The sequence below is a fragment of the Paramisgurnus dabryanus genome, chromosome 8 (genome assembly GCF_030506205.2).
Source record: "Paramisgurnus dabryanus chromosome 8, PD_genome_1.1, whole genome shotgun sequence".
In the NCBI taxonomy this organism is placed as follows: Eukaryota; Metazoa; Chordata; class Actinopteri; order Cypriniformes; family Cobitidae; genus Paramisgurnus; species Paramisgurnus dabryanus.
The window spans coordinates 32260572-32279387 of NC_133344.1; the positions used below are offsets into that span (position 1 = coordinate 32260572).

The following is an 18816-nucleotide window of genomic DNA, read 5'->3' on the forward strand; positions in this document are numbered from 1 at the left end:
GGCATTCTTACCCAAACGCTAAATTTAACCCCCAGCGACAATAGTTACAAATCTTAATTTTTTTTTAGAAACCAATAAATAAAATGTCATTCTAACCCAAACGCCAAATCTAACCACAAACGACAATAGTTACAAATCTTTAAAAAAAAATTAGAAACCAACACATAAAATGTCATTCTAACCCAAACGCCAAATCTAACCACAAGCGACAATAGTTACAAATCTTTTAAAAAAATTAGAAACCAACACATAAAATGTCATTCTAACCCAAAAGCCAATTCTATCCCCAAGCGACAATAGTTTAAAAATAATAAAAAAGACAAATCAATACATAAAATAACACGAAAAAGAAAGTCGTGCTCAGGGACATGAAAAACAATTTATTAAATTTGGGGCGAAAGGACACGATAAAGACATTCTTGCTCAATGGTACGAAAAAAAAAGAGTTAAATTGTGTCCATGAACAACAATAAATCAGATATTTCGTGACTATACCACAAAATTTCACTTGAGATATGGGTTTTGTTAGGAGGCCTCATCTGGTTTTGTTTATTCTGTGTCATTGTTAATTAAATTGCATGTTGATTGGAAATTGTAGCTTTTTCAGTTTTTAGTCATTTTAAATCATTTCTCTCCATTGGTAATACAGAATGTGCTTAATATTGGGATAATTTAGCTTACTTATGTTTGTTAAAGGTTGCAAGGGCTGTGTTAAGACAATGACAGAGCAGATGAAGGACATTTTTTGGTTACATCATCTTTCTGACCCAAGTTGTGCTGACCCAATAAAAATGTTTTATAGATAATTCAACCAGAGAAGAGGCAGCGGATACAATTTACTAGACACAAATTAAACAATTGTTGACATACTGTACACTAACATACAGTTACATTCTTGCAAGAATTTATTTGAGGTTATATTTCAATCTCTGACTTTTGGTTCACTTTTGTATCTTTGGAAATATAAGCTCAGCTTGAGACAGTGTCGAAATCTCATCTGAGCTTCTAGCAGAGACATTTATGAAACTACTAGTGTCATATTAGTGTCGGACAAAAATTTGACCTTTCACCTGCGCAAGTGTTGATATTACAAATTAATTCTGACCGTCTTGTCTCTCTTCCAGTGCACAGCGAGGATGTGGTCTCGACGCGGCTGTACTTTGTGAATGCTTCCCTGCAGAGAGTGACCTTCTCCAGCTCAGTGGGGGTGTCCCTGCCCTGTCCTGCGGGTGGCGCCCCCCATGCCGTCCTCCGTTGGTACCTGGCCACCGGCGACGACATCTACGACGTGCCACACATCCGCCACGTTCACGCCAACGGCACGCTGCAGCTCTATCCCTTCTCCCCCTCTGCCTTCAACAGCTTCATTCATGATAACGACTACTTCTGCACTGCTGAGAACCAGGCCGGCAAGATCCGCAGCCCCAGCATCCATGTCAAAGCAGGTGAGACCATACATTAATTTTGTGGTGTGGTGCAGTGGCTAAACTCAGACACTGGTTTGAAATCAGTTTTTATTAACACTTGGTGTATCTTTATTTGAATGTTTGTATCCAAAGCAAGTTGTGGCAAATGTCCTTGCCATGCTGGGTTCTAGTAGTGGCACCACAAAAAATCTCCATTTAGGGCTTTAATTGCGTCAGCATCTCTTTACGGACCATATTGCTCTGTGAAAAGAGCATAGTCAACGTAAGCACGATGGCAGAGGGGCGGCACGTGACGTTACAGGTGAAACATGATTTCTCAGCTTAACATCTGCAATAACAGCAGAAGTAACGGTCGCCATATTGCTAACCTAAATAAGAATGTAAGTGCCAAATGGATGTCCCAGTGGCCGGCCTGTTGACCTGGCTGCTTTAAAAAGCAGCGCACAGACAGACGTACTGTGCCACAGACAGTTGGCTGACTGACCCTACCGCTCGGTGCCAAGGTCACTGCTCGCGAACGAGACCGGCCGCGTGGCAACAGCGAGGGATATCCATACACCTCCCTGCACTCACACACACACACAGCGATGCCAGGCTGAACTGTGCCAGTGTCCCTCCTGTTTCCCAGTCTCCATCTGTCCTCTATGCTAGAGTTCCCATCTCACACACACATATACAGAAGTTCACCTACTCTGAATTTCACAAAAATATCCCACGACTTTATAAATAACGTCAGACTTCACGATTCATCAGACGTAACCGTGCAAGGTTTTGTCCCGCACTACATTAATGTTAAAGTCTCAGAGGGTGGAATGAATTACCTACCAAAGACGGTGACAAAGACGGGGGTGACTTTCCTCTCAAAATAATTACACTAATTAATCAATTAAGTGCTGAGATGTAGCAAAACTGCTGGTGGATCCAGAAACCCCCACACAGGCCTCATGAACCCAAAACTGGGGCTGCATCGCCAGCCAATTGGCTCTTGGCACTGAGGGGTTACCATGGGTACAGGGTGGGGAGGGGCAGGGTGTTGCGTTGAGCGTCTCAGGTGGCACTGGAGAATGATGACAGCTGACAGCTCACTGTATGACACCCCCCCATGCATCTCTCTCTCCCCCCTCCTCTTTCTCACCCACTCTCCTGCATGCTGATCTCGTGCCAATAATAGCACGGCACCTGTGCGGATAGCTCTACATTTATGAAAATCGTCTTATGAGGTCTTTGTATGAGCGTGCGTATATGTGTGTGTTCTTCCTTGCGCTCACTGTTCATTTTTCACAAACCATTTTGCAGTGTGGCAATTGTTTGCATCCCAATAGTACAATAGTAGCATAAGAATCAACCATGCACTGTATAATAGGTCTGATGAAGCAATTTTTAACTGAGGTAACAGAGGTGGATCGCTTCTTGACAGGCCAGTAAGGCTGATCTACACGGTGTGACTTTATAATTTTGGCAGGTTACAATTAAAATACATTGAGGTTCTGATCTCATACTGTAAAAATGCTGGGTTGTTTCGAGTCACAAACAGCAGTGGTTTAAACTGGAGGTGCGAGATGATGACAGGAGGGCCCTAATTTTATAATATTCATTAATTTATTATGATTTCTGTGTAGTTAAACCTCAGAAAAATAAGGCTACTAATCAATAGCGCTGCATTGTATTGTTTATTATGTTTTGTTTAATTCAAATTCTAAGTTTGAGGTTTTATGTAATGAATTTTCTTTGAAGGCGGCAAGAAGGAATCAGTCCTTCCAGAAAAACATGGAGTTTTTTTGTAATGTTGGTGGAAAAAATCCTTGATCTTGTGGCACGTTTTCTTTAAAAAATGCGATGGAATATGCGTGATATTTATGCAATTTTATGCAATGAAATGTAGCTTTTGCAGTTTTTTATTGATGTTCAGATCGCGTAATTACGTCATTTCGAAAATGCAGGATTATGAAATCATACAAGCCCCACATATTTTGCAGGCAGAAATCTGCAATTTATGTGGCGAAAGTTTGGTGTATTTACAAAAGTGCGGCCCCCGCATAAACATGCAGATTTTGGCTGATTATGCATTAAATCATGCGATCGCATAATTGTGTTTTTCTGGAGGGACTGTAGGATAAACCTTTCCACAAGGGGGGCACATGCCAAAAAGTTAAAAAACAATGACATACAGCATGGGTTTGTCTATATTATAAGTTGAAACAACCCTAAAGGGTGCATATTAGTATCTTAAAGGTACACATTCCCGAAAGATACATATTGTAGGGCCCTATAAAATCCGTTTTATTTTTTCCCAAATTCCGTTTTATTTTTTCCCAAATTCCGTTTTCTCCGTTTTAATTTTTGCAAATTTCGTTTTATCCGTTTTAATTTTTTCAATTATCTTTTTTAATAAGTGATTGCGGAAAATATAGGGCCCTAATATTGGTACCTCAGTGGAACAAATCTGTGCCTAAAGGTGTTTTCAGAATTGAGCCTTTGTTTCGGAACCTGGTGCGTTTTCTCCTATGGTTCGGTTTGTTTATGCGTATGTGAACACCCCAATCACGCTCGGATCAGCATCAACACAACCGGCTCGGTAGAAGTATGAAAGCAATCTGACCCAACTGACTAAAAACATCTTATTACCTTTTTAACCATGAACATACCTGATAGATCTTTGGTGACGAAGCGCACCTGTTCCTTATAAAATGTCTTATACTTCCTCTTCTCCACAATAGTTACATGGTAAGAATGTTGTCCCGCCTAAGTTTTGATTCCGGCTCACAATAATGAACTAATACATCAGCAGTTACCAAAAAAAGCCACACAAAAATCCCACAAAGCTGCTGTCTGTCAATCCTGATGGACAACTTTGAGCAGAATCACGAAAAATAAACAGATTCACTCTGACCAATTAAAGGAGAGTTTAAATTCTGTTTCGTTTGGAAATATTGAATTGTGAATGCGAACCGAACCAACATAAAATTACAACATTGTAGTAATTTAAAGGATTAGTCCATTTTCTTAAAATACTTTTTTGAGGAAAACATTCAAGGATTTTTCTCATTTTAATGGACTTAAATGGACCCCAACACGTAACACTTAACTCAACCCTTAACAGTTTTTATCAACAAAGTTTCAAAGGACTCTAAATGATCCCAAACGAGGCATAAGGGTCTTATCTAGTGAAACGATTGTCATTTTTGACAAGAAAAATAAAAAATATGCACTTTTAAACCACAACTTCTCTTCTATCTCCGGGTCCTGTCACACGGCAGCGCGACCTCACATAATTGCGTAGTGACGTAGAAAGGTCACGTGTTACATATATGAAACGCACATTTGCGGACCATTTTAAACAATAAACTGACACAAAGACATTAATTGGTATCATTCGACATACAACAACGTCAGAACGGTCCGCATTCTCCACAACTGTAAACACTGGGGCGTAGTTTCGCATACGACATCTGTGACCTCTTTTTTTTTTTTCTTGTCAAAAATGACAATTGTTTGCTAGATAAGACCCTTATGCCTCATTTGGGATCATTTCGTGTCCTTTGAAACTCCGTTGAAAAAAACTGTTAAGTGTTGAGTTAAGTATTAAATGTTGGGGTCCATTAAAGTCCTTTAAAATGAGAAAAATCCTGGAATGTTTTACTCAAAAAACATAATTTCTTCTCGACTGAACAAAGAAAGACATCAACATTTTGGATGACATGGTGGTGAGTAAATTATCTGGATTTTTTTTTTTTTTTTAAGAAAATTGACTAATCCTTTAACCCCCAGTTTTGGAACAAAGCAATCGATCTGAAAGCACCCTAAATGGCACCGATTTTAAAATACAAATAATTTCATAACATAAGCTATATATCACCGATAACAAACAGGGTCATGCCTAGCGACAACAGAAGCTGTCCTCCAGACAGGATTTGGTTTTTGTGAGGGTTAAACACAGCTCTCGAGTGCATGGCCCTCGAGCATGACAGGTGTGCCGCGACATGCACTCGCACCTTCTTTCTCAGTTCTTTGTTTCTCCGGCTTCGCGCCTCCCCATAGGTCACGTCCATTTCTTTCACCATTACAATAATGAGCACAGCTCGCCCTCTCATTCTTATTCAATCCGCTTCTTTTTTTCTTTTTCTACATCTTGCGTCATGAATAAGTAAATGCGGCATTTGGTTTCTCTGGAGTTAATTATTTAAACGATAGTGATACGGGACTCGGTTCTCCCCGTGCGCGAATGGGAAAAAGCGGGCCGTGTTTCAGTTGGTTTCTAAGCAACGGATGAGTATAGTCAGGCATCAGTAACGTTCTAATGATGCCGCACATGAAGATATAAAAAAATGTTGTCTGCCATTGTTGTCTGCAAATTTTACGCATGCATTATTGAAGCCTTGGAGATGTTTTGGGTTGTTTGTGACTATTGTAAAACAATGCTTTGTTGCCAGGTGTAGCGCTTTCCATCTTGTGGTGAAAATAAAACTAGCTAATAGGGGGCCGTTTGAGTTAGTTTATCTTTAGAAATTCAATAAAGCGTGGGACACGCAGTCAATCAATGACTGAATAAATGATTATTTGTAGACTATGGGGTCCTGTGTGTAATAGGGAGTCGTATTGATTGGTTTCATTGATTCGAACCTCATCTGCATCAATAAAAAGGTGGTTAGTTAACACTTTGCAAATATAAACAGCCTTACTTACACTCACTTACCTTTCATTCGCGTTTATGTTTTTATAAAGCCCTGTAATAATTATGAGGGAAGAATGAAAATGATTTAAATGCAGACAATCTTTGGACTTTCATGCAAGGAGACTGATTCGCCTCTCTGTGGGTGACACTGGCACCTGGCAGAAACCGTTATTAATGACCATGGAAATTCGCCCGCAAGCCAGGCGTTAATTATATATAGAAATGGAGGTAGTGAGTGAAAGCGGGCGAGGGAGGGGCGGCCGGCCTGCGGGTGACTGGCACGTTGCGAGAATTCTTATGATTGGTCTCTTTTCTGATGGGAAGAAAAAGCTGCGTAGTTGAATTGGCCGCGAATCCAATTGCGAAACCCGCAGAGTTCTCTGGAAACATTCCCCAACTGCGTGATCAAATTTGCACCATCATGTTCGTGAATGAAATGCCCTTGCTCTGCGTCTTGCATTACTTCCCTAAAGAAACGAGGCAGAAATTAAAATCCGTAAGTAAATAGATGTTGATGAAAGACGTGAGGCAAATTGAGTCCCTGAAATGAAAATGAAATTCAGCGCCTCCTTTAATCTGCTCCTGCTCCCCGTCGGCCTTAACCGTAGGAGGATCTTCTCAGCCGTGAATAACATTTTCGAACCCCATTCTCTTTGTGTTCTCCGCTGTTGATTTAGAGTAGGGTTCCGGTTGTCAGGTGCAGAGAGGTTCCCTTTAGCGGGGGCAAATGTTTCTGACAGCTCCGGGGGCTGTGCGGGGCCGTCCACTCAATGCCGTCTGTAAGCATAGACAGGGTGATTTATAAAAAGGCCACTTCTGAACTCTCATAGCCTGACTACCTTTAAACAACAACACCCATTTGCAAAACGATTCAGTATTCATTCTATGAATGCATCATGTGCTTTTAAATGTATCCTTGCTATACAGACTTGTGTTGGATAAACTTGAAATTCAGACTGGTTTAAGCTGGTATTAAAGCGGGTGAACCAGCATACATTTTAGGGGCAATTTCAAAAATAAAAAATGAATCGGTATTTAAAAAAACCTTGCTGGGAAAGTGACACTTGTTTTCAAACTTGACACATTGTTCTTAATTGCTATGCTGATATCTGGATGCTCAAAAGCCAGTTTAAAGGGCACATATTATGCAAAATTTTATGAGGTGGACATAATTGTGCCTTGGCGGTGTGTGAGCAATGATAAAAAAATCCACACAGTCCTTTATTAATCCTCTTTAAAACAAATCATACTGTTTTGATTATCTTGTTAATGTGACATCACACAAACAAAGTCCCACCTACGGCCGCTGACTGACTGGTTAATTTTATCCAAAAGCTTTTTTAAATGTGCTAGCACATTGTAGCGTTAATCAGTGGTGGCCGGTGACTGCTTTTCTTCGAGGGCGCTCGATGCGAAGTTCGTCACTACATGTATGTAGCCCATCATGTGTGTGGTTTGTAATTTCAAAATATGTGTTCTGTGCATCGAGTGAACCTGTGTGCATCACGTGTCTTGTCAAAATAAGTGCCTGCTGCAGCCGCGTCTAAAGAGTTTATGATAAAAGAGAGGCTCGCGTTTGTCAGATACTCACATAATCTCATGCGTAATCAGAGTTTATTGTTAAGTGAGTGTCTTGCGTGTATTTTGTGAAAGTGAGCGTCTTTTTTATCCTAAACGGTTTTGACGCGTGTGCAGCAGGCACTTATTTTGACAAAACGCGTGATGCGCATGGTTCACATGACGCAACAAACACATTTTTTGAAAACACGAGCAACACACGACACAACGAACATGTCGTTAATGCGGCTAAATATACTATTGTCCCAGACTATATTCACAGGAATCAAATCTATTTTTAACCAAAACCGCACACTATCTGTTGGTAAGGGGTGAGGCGCTGTAGCTGATTTGCATTTAACCTCTCGACGTGCACTAGCTTTGGGCGGGATGACGTCAGTTTTTTTTAACGCTGCAAACAATATCTATTAGGGGTGGCACGGTCCATGAAAAAAATCCGAACCGTTCGGTTCGCTTGTCTCGGTTCGGAGCGCGTGTGTACCGCACGGTTCAACGGTTCATGGCATGCGCAATGTAGTTTCCCTTTCGAGCGAAAGAAGAGGTGACTGGTTTGGAGTATGAGAACTGCAGGTTATGTTACGTGTAGAAATGGCAAGTGGGAGAGAAAAGGAAGTCTGCCCGCAGTTGGAGGATGCGCCAGCGTCGTATAAGTTTGGTGTGTGGAAACATATTTTTATTTCATGTTACTTATGATGACAGCGGAAATAAAACAATAGATTGAACTGCAGTCTATGGGTTGAATGTGCTCGAAGAGCCACAGGAGATCGCCTTCTCTCCGACCATTTATCTAATCTGAGGTACTGAAAGTTTTACGTCTTTTCGTATTCAGCGCTATTTTTAGCCTTTCATTGATAAAATTAAAGCGGCTGATTTCCGCGTAGTTTCATTTTGCTAGCGTGTGAAAGTTGCGCGATCTTATTTCAGAAATTGCCCATCAAAGTAATCAGAAGTGGTCAAAAGTGGACAAAAGAGACTTAAAGAGATTTAAATATTACAGGTGCAAACGTTATGTTTCTCTCTCGTCCACATATACTCTCAGTATTAAAGCAGCCTCTCAGTTATAAATCTAAGAGCTACACTGAAGTTGGCATTTTAATAAATGCAAGTTATCTTTGTGTGCTAAAAATGCACATAAAGTTTATGTAGATGGCAATACACATTCTCTTTTTTGCCAAATAAATGAAAAGCATGTTGAAATCATCAATGTCTTCCCTCTTGCTGTATCAAAATCTCATCTGGCTTTCCCCAGAGATGGTCCCAATAATGTGCTTAAAGTCAAATTCAGTTTGTGCATGATTACATGATATAACTTTTTTTTTTAATACTGTATCCTAAATTATGGATAATTAATACATTAATAAGATAATACATTTCTGGAGTGTTAAAAATTTAAAGAAAAAATAACAACAAGAACCGTACTGAACCGTGAACCGTGACCATAGAACCGTGATACGAACCGAACCGAGGGTTTTGTGAACCGTGCCACCCCTAATATCTATATAGCCTACTGTTTAAAAAAAATTAATAATATTAACATTACTATACATCGTTTAAAAGGTCTACAGGTTTAGCATCAGTATATGGTCTCTGTTTTGAGATACAGATGCTCTAGCATCATAAATGTAGTATTTTGTGACAGAAGTCCAGATGACAACATGCAAAATATAAACGGGGCTTCTTACCTTTGTGTTGATATAATGATCGCAAGTCGAATTCAGTCTGTTTCAGATGTGTGAATAATCCATGAAAACCATCTAATACAACACATCCAATGACCATTTTTGTCCACAAATGCGTATAATCTGTGAATTATAGATATATTGTGCATTGTTTACATCAGATTTAATATAATATACAATCTGAGGACTGTTTACGTCTTAAGATTGTATATGAGATTACACTCGCGTTCAAACCCGCGTTCAAACTTTGTTTCTAAAAGTAGGCGGGAGTATAATACATAAATCCAAACAGCACTGTCAAATATTGTGACGTCATCCGACTCGCTCGTTCCTCTAAAGATTTCATGGAAATAATGATAGACAGAACGTGTAGCCAATTAGATAACAAATCCAACAATCTTTGTGTGACGTTTTATTTTCAGGTGTGGAAACTGCATTTTATATGCTAACATAAGGATAAATAATAATGAGAACAAACTTGTATACATGTAAACAAAGATTTTTCTGGGGGGGGGGGCCCATTGACCTCAATCGTGAAACATAACTTTTTTAAACTTATGGCCTTGGGATCATTTTTTTAGGTTTCACACACATATTTATCATTAAGATTTTTTGTATTAAAAAAGATGTTATGCAAAAACCTTTTATTACAATGTACTTCAGCCTCTCTAACTTTTTAATTTTTAACCTAAAATAATTTTGAAACCTGGAAAATGAAGCTCAAATTGTCTTCTTTCTAATGATACCATAGTTATGCTTATACTTTAAATAATTTAGGACTAACAAACTTTTTAGTGATAGTAGGTATTTTCATGGTTTGGGCCAGTGTGGGGGTGCTTTTCAAGAGGTTAAAGGGTACAGGGTTTTTTGCTCCCACCCAAATAGGTGTATTTTGGACATAATAAATAATCTGTGGTGTATTTTGAGCTGAAACTTCACAGACACAGGCACACCTGAGACTTATATTACATATTGTAAAATGGGCATAATATGTTCCCTTTAAAATATGATTCACTGGCTATAGATTCCAGTTAAAATGCATACTGAAGTGGATAGGAAAAGGAAATAAATCTGAAGACACTTTGAAATTTGAAGAAAGTTTAACTGTGCAAAATATCGCTTAATGTGCATTCAGCATAGATGCTACAGTTCATAAAACTGAAAATAATACAGTATTAGAAAATAAATAGTTGCCCATCATGACTCTGTTTTGGCTAGTTGGAAAGCCTGGTTAGTACACCAGCACTACATAACAGAGACCAAAACACAACACACTGTCTGTTTCTGATCAGATGAACTGATGTTTTCTTGTTCCTTTATCATAAACAGTGTTCAGGGAGCCCTACACGGTTCGCGTGGCGGACCAGAGGTCTATGCGGGGCAACGTGGCCGTCTTCAAGTGCCTCATCCCCTCTGCTGTGCAGGAGTACGTCAGTGTGGTGTCCTGGGAGAAGGACACCGTCTCCATCGTCCCAGGTAAGAGACTCCTGGAGCTGTTTAAAGTCTCTGTAACTGCTGATTTAAAAATTGTTGTTTCCTTATATAAATGTTGAATAGCTGATGCTATACCTGTACAGGTTGTTATATATGCCACTTGGTGGCAAGGGTTATTTGCTCTGTCATTATAAAGGATGAAAAGGCCTCTTTGGTTTCAAAATTAGGAAACGTGGATATTATGCTAATAATATCCATATAGAATCGGGGTTTGCAACCTTTGGCACTTTTTAGGAAATACTATACCCATATGAACATTTTATTACTCAAAGATTGCTCTTTCATGGTTGTAAAGATTTAATGGAGTTCTCAGCTTTGTTTCTTTTTAAGTGTCAACTTTGACCCAGATGCTATTGCAAAAAAAAAATGCTATAGCCTACATAGAAATAGAAAAAAATACAAATGAGACAATTATTGTTAAACATTTACATTAAATTCAGGAATCCAATTCATGAGATATTGAAGAGATCTCATCTGTGAAATGAGAATTGAAGTCAATTGCATGTAGGGAAACATAGTTACATATCATGTCCAATTAAAAACTGCATAGAAAACCAAGCTAAATCTGAAATTGTGACAAAATGCACAGTGCCATTGTATCTGTTTTACCTGCACAACCCACTTCGTGTATTGCTGATCGTTTTTTATTTATTTTTTATTGTGCAAGAAAACCAATCTGCTCTGCGATATCCAATGGATCATGCAAACAAACAAATTTGCTTAGCATTATTCAGTGGATTGCACTTGTTTAGTCCCAGGATACATGCATACTGATAAAATGTCTAACATGAATGTACTGTTAATCATTCAGGATAGAAGCTTATGCTAAAAGCATAAATGCTATTTGTTATGTTATTTTAGCACAGAGTGATATAAACATCAAATCATAAATATGATGCATATAAATAGGAATTAGATAATGTGCTGCTTTATGTCAAAAAAAGGTTGCTGACCCCAGAAACAGGATTTTTATTGGCTGCATGACTACACAGCTAGGATTTGCATTTTTATTTCATTGCACACTTTTCTGAGGGGTTTAAATCAAGGCCTCATTAAAATTAAGATGAAAATTCCCTCCTCTGTTTCAGTCTGGCTTGGAGAGCCTCACGTTCTTGTTATGATTTTGAAGAGTTTGGTTAATCAGTCTTAATTTATTTTAGCCTCTCTTAATGTCTTCCATTTTGTCTGGATGAAATAGACACAGTAAAAATGGGACAATTCAACAAAATGGAGCTAGATAGAGATATATAATGTTTCGTACTGTTAAGATAACTGATACTTTATCATATGCGTGCGGTGTGCTGTTATACAGGACAGTTACTGGGGGGAGTCGACCTTTTTAAAGGAATCTCTGTACGTAATTGTCAGGTTCGTCTCACACAATGTAAATAGTCATTTTCAACCGCAGCACCGGTAGCTAGCCGGCAATTATTTAATTGACTTTGAATTAATTCAAAATGTTTGTGATATAATGAGTATTTGTTTTGTTTTCTGTACTGACATAACTCCTATCTTGATATGATATGTGTGTTTATTAAAGGGATAGTTTGGCCAAAAATGATATTAAACCCATGATTTACTCACCCCCAAGCTGTCCGAGTTGCATATGTCCATCCTTTTTCAGACAAACACATTTTCGGATATTTTAGAAAATGTTTTAGATCTTTCAGTTGATTAAATGTAATGTTACGGGGTCCACCCATAGTCCACGACCTTCAAGTCCAAAAAAAGTGCGTCCATCCTTCACAAAATAAATCCAAACGGTTTCAGGATGATAAACAAAGGTCTTCTGAGGGTAATCCGTGCGGTGTTGTTGTTGAAATATCCATATTTAAAACTTTATCAACGAAAATAAATATCTTCCAGTAGCGCCGCCATCTTAGTCGCGTCCGCATTCAGGATGAGAGCTTACGCAGCCTACGGAGGCTACTCTGCTGCTGCTCTGTGCCCCCGCCCTCCGAATTTGTCATACGTCACTAAGAAAAGTGCGTACACTACGCTAATACTCTCTCCTGAATACAGAGGAGTCTAAGATGGCGGCGCTACCGGAAGGTAGTTATTTACGTTAATTAAAGTTTTAAATATGGATATTTCTACAACAACACTGCGCGGATTACCATCAGAAGACCTTTGTTTATCATCCTGGAGCCGTTTGGATTTAATTCGTGAAGGATGGATGCACTTTTTTTGGACTTGAAGGTCGTGGACTATGGGTGGACCCCGTAACATTACATTTAATCAACTGAAAGATCTAAAACATTTTCTAAAATATCCGAAAATGTGTTTGTCTGAAAAACGATGGACATATGCAACTCGGACAGCTTGGGGGTGAGTAAATCATGGGTTTAATATCATTTTTGGCCGAACTATCCCTTTAATGTAGTACTAAACATTTCTAGTAGCTCAATCTGTGTTTTTTATCTTGTTGTGCCCTAAAAATGTTTGGGTTGTTTTAATCCACAGTTGGGTCAAATATGGACAAACCCAATTATTGGGTTAATTTAAACCAATAGTTGGTTAGCAACAACCCAGAATAGGGTTATGTTTAACCCAACACTTGGGTTTGTCCATATTTGATCAAACTATGGGTTGAAACAACTTGTTTTAGAGTGAACTTTTTAAAGATATTATCCCATTGGCAATTTTTGTCTCATTTGATGCATAGACTTCCTAACAGGGCTGCACGATTATTAAAAAAATCATAATTGATGATTATTTTCCTTGATTAATATTGCAGATTAATAGATTTTACATTGAAGTTTTGAAATGTTTTATAACTTCCTGTAAAGCAGCTGCATGGTAAATTCTAAATGTCCTAAACAAATTGGGCTATAATCTAAATAAGAAATTATTCTGGGAGTTGTGTTGTTAGTAAAAATCCAAAACGAATGTCTAAAGGACACGTCAACTTTAATATCAAATTTTAAAATCTGTATTTGGTGGCCAAACATACTGGCGAAACGCACAGAAATGGCGATTATGTAATTGTAATTGTTTCACACGTAATTGTAATCCCGATTAGTTTTTCGATTAATTGTGCAGCCCTACAAACTGGATAAGAAAACAAACTTAATTTAAAATACATTTGCATCCAAAACATCCTTGAAACAATATAGCGTAACTTGCAGCATTTTCTAGAGCAGGGGTTTTCAACGTGGTGCCCGCAGGGTCTGTGAGCTGCCCGCCAAACTACATTAAAAGTCTCAATTGTAATATTATTTTTTTGTATAATATTTTTTTATATTAGCTTGGCTTGGTTCACGTTAGGGATGGGTACCGAAACCCGGTATTAAACTGGCCCCGGGGCTAAATTATGAAAGACCGTAGTATCAGTAAGATCTGACGCTATCGGTTCTGCTTTCGGTCCTTGAGAAAAAAATAAAAATAAATGTACTATGTATTCTTGCTTAATAATGTTTTCGTGCACATTTTATCTCACCAAACATTTCTAATTTGCGATTATATTATGATGTTTGTTTGTGAGATCTGCGAGATCTCTCATGCACGCCGCGGAGGCTGTCTGTCACACGCACGCACACAACAACAACGAGCGCGGTGCACGCATAACAGCATGAAACTCCCGCTTAATACAAAGAGTGACGATGGCGGATAGAGCAAAACGTTCCAAAGTGCGGTTATACTTTACTAGAGTTGATGCAGACAACGCTCGTTGTCATATAGGTAAGTGCAACAAGATGTTTGCATGTAAGGGCGGAAGCACAAGCAATCTGATAAAGCATCTTTTAAAAAGTGCATTACGTGCAGACAGAAACTGTGTCCTAATTCAAGGGCTGTGACTTTCTAAGCATGCAACCTTACAAGGCGAGCACTCGGTCTTTCAAGGTGGCAGCCTCAGAAGTCTGAAGAACTGAAATGAGATGTCTAACCCTCGGAGGACCCATAATTTGCATGTAAACATTTATTTGGCTAAATGCACAGCACTTCAAGTTAGTTTACAAAATAGCCTACATATAAATATCCTATTTAGAGTATTTTTTCTGCAGCTTTCACGCTGGTGCCTTAACAAATATATGTATATTATTTAGAAATGATATCCAGAAATAAATTTGTAATAATGGAATGCAGACCCATAATTAACTTAATCATGTGAACACAGGTTCATGATCAAATATTAACATTAGCCAAAGTACCGACAAGAATACCGTTAAAGTACCAGACCGTTAAGTAGTATCGGTAAGAGTAGTAATACCGTTAAAACCTTAACGATACCCATCCCTAGTTCACGTACCTTAACATTTTAAACAATGATAAAACAAATCAATAAGTAAAATATATCAAAAATTAGCCCTCCTGACTGTTTTATCCCTTGTGGTAGCCCTTGCTTACAAAAATGTTGGATTGTTTAAAGCGTAACTAAACCCTAAACCAACTTTTTTTAGTTAATGATCTGTAAGAATGGGGCTTTATTAGTCCTGTTCATTGATTTTAGTAAGTTTTTTGACATTTGGATATAAAGTGTTTCAATACTACAATATATGGTGTAAAAACGTCTGAGTGCTGCCCTCTTCAGGTTGAACAGTGGCTACTGCAGTTGATTTTTCCTATTGGATGGTGGGTCCAAAAAATGACTCATGACGTAAGCAGGTTCAAGATCACCATGCCCTTAGTTCGTCCCCTCTATCTCCTTGGGATCTGCCCACTTTTCTTGCATTTTTCAAATATTGCCAGTGGGTGGAGTCAGGCTCTGACCAGGGGTTTAATAACCCTTTATATCCATAGTTGGGTCAAATATTACCAACAGTTACCAACCCAAAGCATAGGGTTATTTATATGTTGAAACAACCCAGCATGTGTGTTGAAATTACCCCAACTGTTGGGTATATTTTGGGAATGAACACTGACTATGAAAATGACTTGTATAAATCCAGTCTAATTCACTTAAAAAAATGCTTGGTTAGCATTTTGGGTTGAAACAACCCAGGACGGGTTAAATTATGATCCAACAGGTTGGGTTCGTCCCTTTTTGACCCAATTTTGTGTTGAAAATACCCCAGCATTTTCTAGAGTGTAGTGGGCAAGTAATTTCCCCCTTTATCAAAGTCACTCAATAGGCAGCGAAAGGGATTCTGGCAAGAGTCAGTTGTGTCTGAGAGTTTAAACAAGGTATCGGTTTCCCTGAGCAGCGGACTTCCTACCTCAAGTAGCGGAGTGTGTGCGTCCGCACCGTTTGTGTGATCCCTGGCCCTGCAGTTGATTGGAAAATCAATAGGTGCTGCTTACAGCGGCCAAGTCAGATGGAATCAGTGACTTGATTCTCTCTCCGTTCGCTCAGTTCATCTTTCTCAATGGAGTTGCGCGTCTCCCTGCCCTTCACACAGGACCGCACATTGATCTGCTTTGGCCTCCGTGTCAATGTGTACCAGTATAAGGGGGGGCGGAGGTTTTTCACCATGTATTGATGGATTATTTGCATGGGCTCCTCTTTCTTTTGTCACTGGTGTGGATATGCAAGGGGTCACCCACATTCTGTGAGGGTATTTTGGGAAGATATCCACAGGGATATGTGTGTTTGCGAGTGATCATCGTCCGTTGCGAGACCGACATTATTGGCCGACAGTGGCTTCCTGCTTAATTGATTAACTGGTCGCTTTAATGGATTAACAGAAGGTCACACTTCCAACTCTCGCAAACCGATTCTGACACTCTTTGCTTAAAGATTACCCAGCCCATCAATCGACCTTAAAACACACACACACAAAAAATTCTAATTATCTACTTCTTCACAACTTAAACTAACATTTTGGCCCATTGGGTTTATCTTGAATTTTAAATAGCAAGGTGCTAGCAATGGTAAGGCCATGGGCTTGATTCCCATGTGGAGGGATCAATGTTGATATCAAATGGAAATGCTAAATGACTGTTAACATAATACCACAGTGAATAGAATGTGTAATAAATAGTGTGTTATGTTGCGTGCTATTTTCTTCTACGTGATGTGACAGTGGGCCGGATTGTGTGTTTAAACTGATTTCTGCTCTTACCCCTACGGTACTTTCACACAAGGCGTAAGCGTTAAGGCTTCCCATTCACTTTTAATGGGTGATGTCATACGTTGCCGAACTGAATTGTGGATCCATCAGCGCTGCGTCACTGCCGTTGCTTGCAGCAGAAGTTGAAAATTTCTCAGCTTTTCAAGTGGTAACGTGTGCGTCAGCCAATCAGATCGCCTTATGCAAATAACCTAGGCAAAGCCAACCAATATGTTTATGGAAGACCGGAGCATGTGTAGCGGCCACTGTGATTGGCTGTTGGCCAAGCTTCAGACAAGCCTCTGTCAAACATTAACGCTAACGCCCCGTATGATTGTACCGCTAGACTTGTGCAATTTATAATTTATAGTCTTGCATAAGTAACTACAGTACGCTATGTGTAGGCTGTCCGTTGCTCTTCGTAGTCTGATGCACACTTTGTCAAAAATGTAACAACATGTCTGTTCTATGCAGACAGCAAGCGCAGTGATTGGTCCACTAGAACCCCTCTCGTCAAGTAAAAACAATCTGCATCGCATTTCCGCTTGCGACGGTCTGCACGTGCGTTTTCACATTGACGCGGATGACGACACAGACATATAATATGAAAATCAACACGTTCATACCCATCTTAAGTAGTTTTCTTTGATTTTACCCTCAAACCCGCCCCTAAAAACCAGTTGTGTTCAGCGTTGCCAGGTCTGCTGCCTTTCGGTGGAGTTCTGAATTGGGCCACTTTTAAACTGTTTCCACAAGTTGATGTTTTTCTGGATTTGGTTCACTACTTGTTGGTTTTCGGGCTGTGAATTGTCATAGAGGATGCTTTTTGACTCATTTTGGCTAGTTTTGTTATGCAGATCTGGCAACCCTGGTTATGTTGGAAATACAAAAACGTTCATCTTTAGTTTCTGGCAACTGGCTAAACTTAGGATCTTCTTCTTCCTCAATGCTTTTTCAGTCTGTCATTTAGCCATTCTCCTTCAAATCCATATTTTTATTTCCCCCATTGATGATACTGGGGTGGGGCTCAACGTTGCCAGGCGATTTCTCGTGTTACTTTAATGAAATGCAAAAAAGATGGAGGGATTGTAAATTATTGATCTGAAATGAAAAAGAAATAAAGAAATAAGCATGTCAGCATCTGCGATGTGGAATCATTATGCTGATAGGACTATTTATAAGAAGGGCGGGGAAAAACTGCGTCCTGTTTGCAGTAAATCTTAAAAAAATGGTGCAAGTTGTGTGTGTGCGTATCAGAAAAGATGGTCAAAATACATGTACCCCAGCTTTTTCAAAAAGTACAGCATTACACCTAAAGACTTCATAAACTCTAAAAAATGCTGTGTTGTTTTCAACCCAGAGTTGGGTCAAAAAGGACAAGCCTAGCCTGCTGGGTTGTACTTTAACCCATGCTGGGTTGTTTCAACCCAAAATGCTGGGCTATTTTATGTCAAATAAAAAAGGGTAATTTCAACCCAGCGGGCTGGGCTAGTCCCTTTTTGAAAATAACCATAATTGTAAAAAAGTGTAGTGGTCCTTTAGACCAGGGGTTTAAACTGAGGTTTTAAGGGGTCCCCGGAGAATTTCAAAGATAATGCAAAGATTCTGAGTCTTTATAATATCACACTTACTATTTGTCTAATACAGTGTCTAATCCACCCAATGACAGCTAGGGTACATATTTTGACAATTTTCTAACTGCGTAGAGTAACATGGTCTCCTGTCTTTTCTAGTACATTATAATCAGTGGGATCAACATCATTTGTATTACAGCAGCAACTATTTAATACATTTACACTGCGTTGCCATGCATAAACACTTAAGCTATATATGTAGATGGCGGTAACTGAGTTTGAGCGGGTCAGGGAAGGAATGTGGCCACGCTGAAGCTCTCTCGTGTGTTTAACATGTCAATATTTGACTACCTGATAAATCCAGGAGTATTGCGCTTGGAGACATATCCACAAACTGAGAGA

At 39.2% G+C, this 18816-nt stretch overlaps 1 protein-coding gene across 4 annotated transcripts in view; it reads left to right on the forward strand.

Moving 5' to 3' along the window:
- Positions 1 to 18816, forward strand: part of dscaml1 (Down syndrome cell adhesion molecule like 1) — a 151171-nt gene that overhangs the window by 10886 nt on the left and 121469 nt on the right. For all 4 annotated transcript variants that reach the window (XM_065281568.2, XM_065281565.2, XM_065281566.2 and 1 more), the window contains exons 2-3: positions 1125 to 1445; positions 10686 to 10832. In XM_065281568.2, coding sequence (XP_065137640.1) covers positions 1125 to 1445; positions 10686 to 10832 — 468 coding nt within the window. The remainder of the gene's footprint in view (positions 1 to 1124; positions 1446 to 10685; positions 10833 to 18816) is intronic.